Source organism: Globicephala melas, chromosome 14 (assembly GCF_963455315.2).
Source record: "Globicephala melas chromosome 14, mGloMel1.2, whole genome shotgun sequence".
Taxonomy (NCBI): Eukaryota; Metazoa; Chordata; class Mammalia; order Artiodactyla; family Delphinidae; genus Globicephala; species Globicephala melas.
Window position 1 is genome coordinate 14,240,739 of NC_083327.1, and position 12,744 is coordinate 14,253,482.

At 37.4% G+C, this 12,744-nt stretch overlaps 1 protein-coding gene across 7 annotated transcripts in view; it reads right to left on the bottom strand.

The window, feature by feature from the left end:
- Positions 1-738: 738 nt before the first annotated feature.
- The window catches only part of LCA5 (lebercilin LCA5), a 160,063-nt gene continuing 148,057 nt past the window's right edge, over positions 739-12,744 (bottom strand). For all 7 annotated transcript variants that reach the window (XM_060283367.2, XM_060283368.2, XM_060283371.2 and 4 more), the window contains 2 exons: positions 11,259-11,391; positions 739-3,508 (listed from right to left, as the gene is read on the bottom strand). In XM_060283367.2, the coding sequence (XP_060139350.1) occupies positions 2,649-3,508; positions 11,259-11,391 (993 nt within the window). In that variant the 3' untranslated portion in view covers positions 739-2,648. The remainder of the gene's footprint in view (positions 3,509-11,258; positions 11,392-12,744) is intronic.

The following is a 12,744-nucleotide window of genomic DNA, read 5'->3' on the forward strand; positions in this document are numbered from 1 at the left end:
TGGAAGGGCAGGGATGCAGCCCGGTTCGTGTCCACACTGAGGGAGAGGCAGGGCCTTACTCTCCCGGCAAGGTAGTGCCGCGCACCCCGCAGGGAGCACGCAAACAAGCAGTCGGTGAATGAATACATGATGTGCTCTTTGCTCAAAACCCAGAACAGAAAAACACTTTCAAGTGATACGAAAGGGGACTTGAAGGTGAAAGGGGCATTTACTGTGTAGAAAGGAAAAAGCTTTAAAAGCAGATCCTTTCTTGACAATTTATGGTAACTTCTTTAATCCTAAAAAATCCACACTGTCACCGTAATACAAGTTTCCCATCCCCTTTTCACCAGGCCGACTTGCAGGCTCTACCCAGGTTAACACCCAGCCAGGGACAGCAGAAGTTTCAGCGTGTCTGAAAGTGAGGTGGGGATGAGCATCAGAAAGCCAGTGCGTCAGCCCTGAAGTGTTTATTTTGATTCAATCTAGTCCCCCTTACCGCCGCCTTTTAATATTATAAGCAACATATGCCATTATGACAGCTATTAAGCGTGAAAGAATTCATTAAGACTATAATTATCTGATAAGGCTAAGCATACTGTCTAACCCGACTTAAGGCAGATTCATCTACTTCAACTAAAAATTCTGAATAGGAAAATTTTAAAAGGTGAATAATGAAATAAAAACCCTGCAGGTCCTATTTCCACTATATATTTCCCAAGTGACCTTAAGGAAGGTACCATTCAAACAAAGAGTCAGTGTGTTTTACATTTTTATTAGTAAGAGTTCTGAGTGCAAATAAATTTAACTTGACATTTAGAAAAAGAAAGTTATTCACTAAGGTTTGTTCATAAAGAAAAACTTGTTCTGTATAATCTCCAATTTTAATGCTTAACACTATAATGCTAAGTCTATAACTTAATTTTAGGTTTAATTTAATAATTCTGCCTTATTGCATCTGGTTAAAAAGACTAGAAAACATCAGGTAGAAAAAAGCAAGAGACTAACTAAAATGACCTGAATATAAAACTTTACTAAAGGACTTTTTACAAAAGCCTTTAGAACAAAAAAAACCCTAAAAATTAGAATACTTTTGGCTGAAAAGTTAGCAGCTATGAACAAAATTAACATTACATAATAATATTTTATCAAGAACTGCACTACAATAATATTGTGGTTTACATATATTAGAATGATTTACAATATACTAAATGCTTATTTATATCAGTCATAGAAAACTCTTTATTAAAAAATTTTTAATATACTTTAGCACTTTTGAGAGATTCAGTTCCCAGACAGGAACACAATTTAGAAGATGCTAGGTGGTAACATCTTTTAATTAGAGACCTAACCAGGTCAGTGTTGTCAAAGAATTATGAAATTATATTCAATAATAAGCATTTATAAGAACTCAAGATAAAACAGTAACTCTAGTCCCCTCATCAGTATGTATGCTTGGCATGAGAAATAGTACTATGAGCAAATATGTAAATTCTTGAAAACAACAGTTCACTTTAGAATTAGTGCCAATCAACATTATTTATTCTTCCCCTGACGCACTATTTCCACCACTCTTCATCTGAACTGTGTTTTCTCCTTGCTTGGTGGTGTATTACTGCTTCTTAAAGACCAATCATGCCCAGCATAACCCAAGGTCATCAGCTCCTTTGCAGCTGAAGTGAGCTACAAACAGCAAAAGACCAAACACTTTTCAACAGAAAATCAACCACCCTACTCCGCAAGGCAGGAGCCCCATCTCTTAAACAATTTTTACCAAGGTTGCTTTAAAATTAGCCCTGTAAGTCCAATAGTATCACACTATCGTTGTCTCTTTGGTTTGACAGTAAGTTCAAATCTTAAAAGTACGTATTAAAATTTCCTAGTTATGTTACTCTGGAAACATAATTGAGTTGAAAATCTTGCTATTTTGGGATGAAATTTCTTCTATTCCGTGTATTTGGTATGAACTCTCACATCTAGTCACTGAGATATAAAAAGCGTAGGAGATCAAGAAGACGAATTACTGGTTACACTGTACCCAAGCCTCTGGGAGCCATGACAGGGAACTGTCCACCCAAACAAACATCTTCTGAATCCAACCTAATGTATTAGCACAGTTGTAGGTAAGTGATTTAACGAGACTCTGTAATTGGGAAATGAGTAGCATTTAACTGTGGTTGCTTCCAGAGGAATGGGAAGTCCCCATGTTGTCACTGTTCCACTTAAGAGTACCCTCAGCCTTGCCACACTTCCCAACAGAGCCTCTCACTCTTCATTTCCATTCGACAATCAGCAGGAAGACTGTATTTAGCTCAGAGAGGATAGGGCCAAAAATAAAATAAATAAATAAATAGGGATAAAATAGAAAATGAATACGTACGCCAATGGAGTAAAACTCCCCACTGAGCTGATTCAGAGGTAAAACCTATTTGTAAAAAGAAAGTAAGATGCATCTCTATTTTCGGTTTCAGTCAAAAGAGCATGCTTCATTCTTGGCACACTAGCTATGCGGTGTGATATGATCTACTTTTTATTTCCGCTGTATTTATACTTTAAAAACTATTGCTTAATAAGGACGTCTTAATATTTATTAAAAACTCTGTTTATAATAAATACTGTATTAAAACATTTTAATATTTACAATTGGAAAAAATATATACTCTAGTCAGTCATCTCAGTGCTACTTCTTCAATTTCATCTTCTACAGAATCACCTTTTACTGCTGGTTTATTGTTTGCATGTTTTAATTGGTGTCTATTTGGATTAAAACTTCTTCCTTCGCTGAAGAAAAAGTCATTGTCATTATCATATTCCCTACCCCTGCTGCTTTTATCCCCAGGGAGAAAATTTAGAGGGTCAAAGTCTCCATTGGTGGCAGCCAGAGAATGTGGGTCACTGCTTTTAGAGGAAATGCTGCTGCCACCACTGGCACCAAATAGCTGTTCCATCAGATTAGCTTTTTTCTCTTTTCTTGTAATTAAATCGCCACTGTCTTTACTAAATTTCTCTATATTGTTTCTTTGGAAATCCAAAAGGCTACTCTTGTGGCTAACTGGACTTGACTTGCCTAACGTTTTCGCAAATGAAGGCACATAGCTACCAAATGCAAGCCCATCTGGCGAGGCTGGTTTTCTGATACTGCCCGGATTCTGACCATCGCCTTTTGTACTGAAAAGCCTGATGTCTTGCAAATGATGCCCATTAAATAATCTCTCCGAGGATTCAAAGAATGTGTGTGTTTTGGGGTTTCTCTCTGGGGAGCGCAGTTTTGATTCCAAATCACGAAGCAATGGCAGAGAAGGATATTTTAGATTCCGAGAACCTTGGAGTTCTCTGCTGATTTCATTCAGTTTAGCAAGTAGCATTTCTCTCTTTAGCCTTTCTTCTTCCTCTTCTTCCAATTTGTCAGTATTTTGAATTTGGTACGTTTCCATTCGGTATCTTCCAGTTTCCAACACTGGCTTTTCTTCTCTCTCCAACAAAGATGTCTTTTCCTTTTGCTTTTTAGCAAGTTCTTCTCTTTCCCGCTCTGTATAAAATCAAATTTTAAAAATGGGATTTTACAGTAGTCAGTATTTTCAAATAAGAAAACTCAACTCTCATCTTTTACAAAACAATAGCTTTATCTAATTTGTGTATGATCAGTACATTGAGGGTGGACACCATAAATTTCATTTTTATACTTGATATTTAGGGTTTCAAAAAATAATATATACTTAACATATATTTAAGATTCACAATTATAGAAAAAATTTTGTTCTTCAAGTTAGGGGTGAGAAAGAAGGTTCTCTGCCTATTTTTTATACCTAATATTGTGCTGTACACTGAATGGAGGATGGTGGGATGGGTGGAGCAAAAACTTTTAAATTTAAAAATAAATTGAAACTTTGGATGTCATACCCAGAGAGGGACACAACATCACTTATGTAGTGTTCTGACAGAAGATGCAATAACCTGAATTTAATTAACAGAAAACTTCAGATAAACCCCAAACAAGAAACATTTTATTAAAAAAAGGGGTCGGTGTTCATGAAAAATGTTAATCTCACAAAATATTTTTAAAAGGCTGAGAAGCTGTTTTAGATGAAAGCAGATTGAAAAGATATGAGACCTGAATGCAATTCATGATCACATCCTAAAGGGAAGAAAATGCAGAGATGGCGAGGAAGATGGCAGACGAGTAAGACACGGAAATCACCTTCCTTCCCACAAATACATCAGAAATACATCTACACGTGGAACAACTCCTACAGAACACCTACTGAACGCTGGCAGAAGACCCCAGACCTCCCAAAAGACTCGACTGGTGATTGGTGTCTGAAGCAGGAGGGAGGGCAGTCGCAAAGGACCGAGCCCTGGACCCGTGGAATCTGATGCCATCTCCAGCCATGTGGATGAAAGGCTCTTGGTGCTGCAGCCAGGAATCAGTGCTGTGCCTCTGAGGTGGGAGAGCCAACTTCAGGACACTGGTCCACAAGAGACCTCCCAGCTCCACATAATATCAAACAGCGAAAATCTCCCAGAGATCTCCATCTCAACACCAACACACAGCTTCACTCAACGACCAGCAAGCTACAGTGCTGGACACCCTATGCTAAACAACTAGCAGAAGAGGAACACAACCCCACCCATTAGCAGAGAGGCTGCCTAAAATCATAATAAGTCTCCAGACACCCCAAAACACATCACCAGACGTGGACCTGCCCACCAGAGAGACAAGATCCAGCCTCATCCACCAGAACACAGGCACTAGTCCCCTCCACCAGGAAGCCTACACAACACACTAAACCAACCTTAGCCACTGGGGACAGACACCAAAAACAACGGGAACTACGAACCTGCAGCCTGCAAAAAGGAGACCCCAAACACAGTAAGATAAGTAAAATGAGAAGACAGAAAATCACACTGCAGCTGAAGGAGCAAGATAAAAACCCACCAGACCTAACAAATGAAGAGGAAATAGGCAGTCTACCTGAAAAAGAATTCAGAATTATAGTAAAGATGATCCAAAATCTTGGAAATAGAATAGAGAAAATGCAAGAAACATTTAACAAGGACCTAGAAGAACTAAAGATGAAACAAACAACGATGAACAACACAATAAATTAAATGAAAAATACTCAAGATGGGATCAATAGCAGAATAACTGAGGCAGAAGAACGGATAAGTGACCTGGAAGATAAAATAGTGGAAATAACTACTGCAGAGCAGAATAAAGAAAAAAGAATGAAAACAACTGAGGACAGTCTCAGAGACCCCTGGGACAACATCAAACGCACCAACGTTTGAATTATAGGGGATCCAGAAGAAGAAGAGAAAAAGAAAGGGACTGAGAAAATATTTGAAGAGATTACAGTTGAAAACTTCCCTAATATGGGAAAGGAAATAGTTAATCAAGTCCAGGAAGCACAGAGAGTCCCATACAAGATAAATCCAAGGAGAAATACGCCAAGACACATATTAATCAAACTGTCAAAAATTAAATACAAAGAAAACATATTAAAAGCAGCAAGGGAAAAACAACAAATAACACACAAGGGAATCCCCATAAGGTTAACAGCTGATCTTTCAGCAGAAACTCTGCAAACCAGAAGGGACTGGCAGGACATATTTAAAGTGATGAAGGAGAAAAACCTGCAACCAGGATTACTCTACCCAGCAAGGATCTCATTCAGATTTGATGGAGAAATTAAAACCTTTACAGACAAGCAAAAGCTGAGAGAGTTCAGCACCACCAAACCAGCTTTAAAATAACTGCTAAAGGAACTTCTCTAGACAAGAAACACAAGAGAAGGAAAAGACCTACAATAACAAACCCAAAACAATTAGGAAAATGGGAATAGGAACATACATATCAATAATTACCTTAAATGTAAATGGCCTAAATGCGCCCACCAAAAGACAGATTGGCTGAGTGGATACAAAAACAAGACCCATATATATGCTGTCTACAAGAGACCCACTTCAGACCTAGATACACATACAGACTGAAAGTGAGGGGATGGAAAAAGATATGCCATGCAAATGGAAACCAAAAGAAAGCTGGAGTAGCAGTTCTAATATCAGACAAAATAGACTTTAAAATAAAGACTATTAAAGAGACAAAGAAGGACACTACATAATGATCAAGGGATCGATCCAAGAAGAAGATATAACAATTCTAAATATTTATGCACCCAACATAGGAGCACCTCAATACATAAGGCAAATACTAACAGCCATAAAAGGGGAAATCGACAGTAACACATTCATAGTAGGGGACTTTAACACCCCACTTTCACCAAAGAACAGATCATCCAAAATGAAAATAAATAAGGAAACACAAGCTTTAAATGATACATTAAACAAGATGGGCTTAATTGATATTTATAGGACACTCCATCCAAAAACAACAGAATACACATTTTTCTCAAGTGCCCATGGAACATTCTCCAGGATAGATCATATCTTGGGTCATAAATCAAGCCTTGGAATATTTAAGAAAATTGAAATTGTATCAAGTATCTTTGCCGACCACAACGCTATGAGACTAGATATCAATTACAGGAAAAGATCTGTAAAAAATACAAACACACGGAGGCTAAACAATATACTACTTAATAACCAAGTGATCACTGAAGAAATCAAAGAGGAAATCAAAAAATACCTAGAAACAAATGACAATGGAGACACGACGACCCAAAACCTATGGGATGCAGCAAAAGCAGTTCTAAAAGGGAAGTTTATAGCAATACAAGCCCAACTTAAGAAACAGGAAACATCTCGAATAAACAACCTAACCTTGCACCTAAAGCAATTAGAGAAAGAAGAACAAAAAACCCCCAAAGTTAGCAGAAGGAAAGAAATCATAAAAATCAGATTAGAAATAAATGAAAAAGAAATGAAGGAAACAATAGCAAAGATCAATAAAACTAAAAGCTGGTTCTTTGACAAGATAAACAAAATTGCTAAACCATTAGCCAGACTCATCAAGAAAATAGGGAGAAGACTCAAATCAATAGAATTAGAAATGAAAAAGGAGAAGTAACAACTGACACTGCAGAAATACAAAAGATCATGAGAGATTACTACAAGCAACTCTATGCCAATAAAATGGACAACCTGGAAGAAATGGACAAATTCTTAGAAATGCACAACCTGCCAAGACTGAATCAGGAAGAAATAGAAAATATGAACAGACCAATCACAAGCAATGAAATTGAAACTGTGATTAAAAATCTTCCAACAAACGAAAGTCCAGGACCAGATGGCTTCACAGGCAACTTCTATCAAACATTTAGAGAAGAGCTAACACCTATCCTTCTCAAACTCTTCCAAAATATAGCAGAGGGAGGAACACTCCCAAATTCCTTCTACGAGGCCACCATCACCTTGATACCAAAACCAGACAAGGATGTCACAAAGAAAGAAAACTACAGGCCAATATCACTGATGAACATACATGCAAAAATCCTCAACAAAATACTAGCAAACAGAATCCAACAGCACATTAAAAGGATCATACACCATGATCAAGTGGGGTTTATTCCAGAAATGCAAGGATTCTTCAATATACGCAAATCTATCAATGTGATACACCATATTAACAAATTGAAGGAGAAAAACCATATGATCATATCAATAGATGCAGAGAAAGCTTTCGACAAAATTCAACACCCATTTATGATAAACACCCTGCAGAAAGTAGGCATAGAGGGAACTTTCCTCAACATAATAAAGGCCATATATAACAAACCCACAGCAAACATCATCCTCAATGGTGAAAAACTGAAAGCATTTCCACTAAGATCAGGAACAAGACAAGGTTGCCCACTCTCACCACTCTTATTCAACATAGTTTTGGAAGTTTTAGCCACAGCAATCAGAGAGGAAAAGGAAATAAAAGGAATCCAAATCGGAAAAGAAGAAGTAAAGCTGTCACTGTTAGCAGATGACATGATCCTATACATAGAGAATCCTAAAGATGCTACAAGAAAACTACTAGAGCTAATCAATGAATTTGGTAAAGTAGCAGGATACAAAATTAATGCACAGAAATCTCTGGCATTCCTATACACTAATGATGAAAAATCTGAAAGTGAAATCAAGAAAACACTCCCATTTACCATTGCAACAAAAAGAATAAAATATCTAGGGATAAACCTACCTAAGGAGACAAAAGACCTGTATGCAGAAAATTATAAGACACTGATGAAAGAAATTAAAGATGATACAAATAGATGGAGAGATATACCATGTTCTTGGATTGGAAGAATCAACATTGTGAAAATGACTCTACTACCCAAAGCAATCTACAGATTCAATGCAATCCCTATCAAACTACCACTGGCATTTTTCACAGAACTAGAACAAAAAATTTCACAATTTGTATGGAAACACAAAAGACCCCGAATAGCCAAAGCAATCTTGAGAACGAAAAACAGAGCTGGAGCAATCAGGCTCCCTGACTTCAGACTATACTACAAAGCTACAGTAATCAAGACAGTATGGAACTGGCACAGAAACAGAAATATAGATCAATGGAACAGGATAGAAAGTCCAGAGATAAACCCACGCACATATGGTCACCTTATCTTTGATAAAGGAGGCAGGAATGTACAGTGGAGAAAGGACAGCCTCTTCAATAAGTGGTGCTGGGAAAACTGGACAGGTACATGTCAAAGTATGAGATTAGATCACTCGCTAACACCATACACAAAAATAAGTTCAAAATGGATTAAAGACCTAAATGTAAGGCCAGAAACTATCAAACTCTTAGAGGAAAACATAGGCAGAACACTCTATGACATAAATCACAGCAAGGTCCTTTTTGACCCACCTCCTAGAGAAATGGAAATAAAAACAAAAACAAATGGGACCTAATGAAACTTCAAAGCTTTTGCACAGCAAAGGAAACCATAAACAAGACCAAAAGACAACCCTCAGAATGGGAGAAAATATTTGCAAATGAAGCAACTGACAAAGGATTAATTTCCAAAATTTACAAGCAGCTCATGCAGCTCAATAACAAAAAAACAAACAACCCAATCCAAAAATGGGCAGAAGACGTAAGTAGACATTTCTCCAAAGAAGATATACAGACTGCCAACAAACACATGAAAGAATGCTCAACATCATTAATCATTAGAGAAATGCAAATCAAAACTACAATGAGCTATCATCTCACACCAGTCAGAATGGCCATCATCAAAAAATCTAGAAACAATAAATGCTGGAGAGGGTGTGGAGAAAAGGGAACCCTCTTGCACTGTTGGTGGGAATGTAAATTGATACAGCCACTGTGGAGAACAGTATGGAGGTTCCTTTAAAAACTAAAAATAGAATTACCATACAACCCAGCAATCCCACTACCGGGCATATACCCTGAGAAAACCATAATTCAAAAAGAGTCATGTACCGCAATGGTCACTGCAGCTCTATTTACAATAGCCCGGAGATGGAAACAACCTAAGAGCCCATCATTGGATGAATGGATAAAGAAGATGTGGCACATACATACAATGGAATATTACTCAGCCATAAAAAGAAACGAAATTGAGCTATTTGTAATGAGGTGGATAGACCTAGAGTCTGTCATACAGAGTGAAGTAAGTTAGAAAGAGAAAGACAAATACCGTATGCTAACACATATATATGGAATTTAAGAGGGAAAAAAATGTCATGAAGAACCTAGGGGTAAGACAGGAATAAAGACACAGACCTACTGGAGAATGGACTTGAGGACATGGGGAGGGGGAAGGGGAAGCTGGGATGAAGTGAGAGAGTGGCATGGACATATATACACTACCAAATGTAAAATAGATAGCTAGTGGGAAGCAGCCGCATAGCACAGGGAGATCAGCTCGGTGCTTTGTGACCGCCTGGAGGGGTGGGATAGGGAGGGAGATGCAAGAGGGAAGAGATATGGGAACATATGTATATGTATAACTGATTCACTTTGGTATAAAGCAGAAACTAAGACACCATTGTAAAGCAATTATACCCCAATAAAGATGTTAAAAAAAAAAAAGGGAAGAAAATGCTATAAAGGACAATACTGTGTCAACTGACAAAACAGTACTGTGGACTGCAGATTGAAGAAATGTGTTGTATCAAAGTTAAATTTCCTGAAGTTAAACTATACTGGAATGATAGAAGAGAATGTCCTTATTTGGAGAAATACATATGATAGTATTTTAGGATATGGCCATGAAGTATACAACTTACTCTTACGTGGTTCTCTGGCTATTATTGCCACTTTACTATAATTTTGAAAGGATTTCTAAAAGAAAAAACTAAAAATATTAAACATGTAAGAACACTATGCATTTGGTAACTTTATAAATGGCACATATTCTCACTGATAATCAGATCATTCCACACAGACTCCAGGAAAAAAAAAATCAGTCAAAAATGACTAAGAAGAGACAGTCTTCTGCTACTTTATTCCTTTTCCTGGTTCCTAGACAGAACTGACCATAATACCTATTTTCTACTCTATAGTTTAATATGTTGCAAGCGTGTCTTCCTTTGTGGTTTAGCCAACATTGATATAAATGTGGCTTCTATTTCAACTGTTAGATTGTTTTAAATACACACACAAAAATATACATACTCTAAGCAATAATTAGGTCATGATTTTTTGTTAACTTTAAGGGAAAAACAGTATTTCTCTGTAAGCAGCTAATACATAATTAATAAAATACATGCAAAGGATTAGAGTCTGGGATCCTTCTCGCTTATACCTTTAAGACATTTTATCCAAATGGAAATGAATTTATTCCTGAACTTCATTTCCAGTATCTGAAACTATGTGAATTGGTTCACTAAACTTCCACATTAATGGTTGAATATGTTAAAGATTTATTTTATATATTAAAACTGAAGAAAAATTATAGGAATATATTCAAGGCCTCACAATTCATTGATTTTAATGTTTGGGCTGGTCTACAGACTAGACAGGCTCAAGGTCAAGCCAATAAACAGGGTTGTCTTTCAGTTATCTCTTCATCAGGCTTTAGTTATACATAAAGAATTTTTTTTCCCCTTTCAAATGAATTCTACTTTATCTGAATTTTCTGAAGGTAACTTGTTTCTATCCCCTAATCCCAAATAGCAACTGACTTACAGTCTTCATTCTTTTTCTTTTCTTAGTAACTTCATTCAAAGGTTTGTGACTGCTTGATAGACTCCCCCCACCACTGCATCAATCTTTTCTTGTTCTGTATAACCAATTCACTGTTCAGCTGGAAGATATTAGGGGATATTAACCCTTTCTTTTCCAAGGCATGCTGACTTACCATCCTCCAGCTTCTCAGCCTCCTGTTTCACAGCATGGAGTCCTTGATCTTTAACAAATTTGTCTTCTCTTTCCACAATTGGGTTTAGAATCCCTGCTTCTTCATGATCACCTCTCTCTTGAGATTCCAGATGCTATTATACATTTTTTTTAAAATGCAAGTTCACATGCAGGAAAAGGGGGAAAAAGCAATTTAAATATCATAGATTTATCTCCCATTAAGCACAATCCCAACTGTTAGAAATTAAAGCAAATTTTCCATTTCTAAAGCAGCAAGCTACAAGTTACCACCTTTGAAAGATTTTCAAAAGCACACAAGATTATTTCTTACTTTAGTTAAAATTTTTAAAGAGGCATTTGGAAAACATATCAGAACCAATATAATGGAAGCAAAGCCAATGCCCTACATAAAATTCTTAAGAGACAAGTATCAGAAGTATCCTAACTGGGCTTCCTTGGTGGCACAGTGGTTAAGAATCCACCAGCCAATGCAGGGGACACAGGTTCGAGCCCTGGTCTGGGAGGATCTCACATGCCACAGAGCAACTAGGCCTGTGCGCCACAGCTACTGAGCCTGCACTCTAGAGCCCACGAGCCACAACTACTGAAGCCCACGCACCTAGAGCCCATGCTCTGCAACAAGAGAAGACACCGCAATGAGAAGCCTGCGACCGCAACAAAGAGTAGCCCCCACTCGCTGCAAGTAGAGAAAGCCTGCATGCAGCAACGAAGACCCAACACAGCCAAAAATAAATAAAATAAATGTTTATTAAAAAAAAAAGAGGTATCCTTACTTTGCATATTTCACAACAAAATCTGATGAATTCAGTTAACCAATAAAGGCTATTCATCAACTATTAAAGGCCAAGTGTTATGGTGCTGAGCTGTAACACCGACAGTGACAATGGCATAGAATCTTTCAAGTTTATACTATGCCCAAGGTCTCCAATTAATAAATCTTATAATATTTAAATCAAATAAAAATGTAAACTTAAAATTTATTGTTTCTTATGGTCCCTTTCACGTGTGTGTGTGATTTTTCTTAATAAAAGTAAAATTTATTACTAGTGGATTTGTAGAGAATTGTCTCCTAGTATCCATTTTCCCCTTCTTCCTTTTTGTTACAGAATCCCTTAAGTTTTAGCAGAGCACAGGGTTGCCTAACTGGAGACCACATTTGCTAGCCTCCCCTGCAGCTAGACAGGACCAATGGAATGTGAGTGGACGTATGTATGCAACTTCTGATCACATTTATTAAAACAAAAGCTGCTTGCCCTCCACTTCCTCATTCCTCCTTCTCCCAGGTATGATAAGACAATTGCAACCACACAGATGTGGTTACACGCTTCATGAGAAAAACAATGAGATAGAGAATGGCTACCATGGAACAAAGGTGTCTACCTATCCTGGGGACTACCCACTGACCTTCAGTTTATTACAAGAGAAAGAATCTTATCTCTTGCTTGAGCCACTGTATTCTGGGTCTC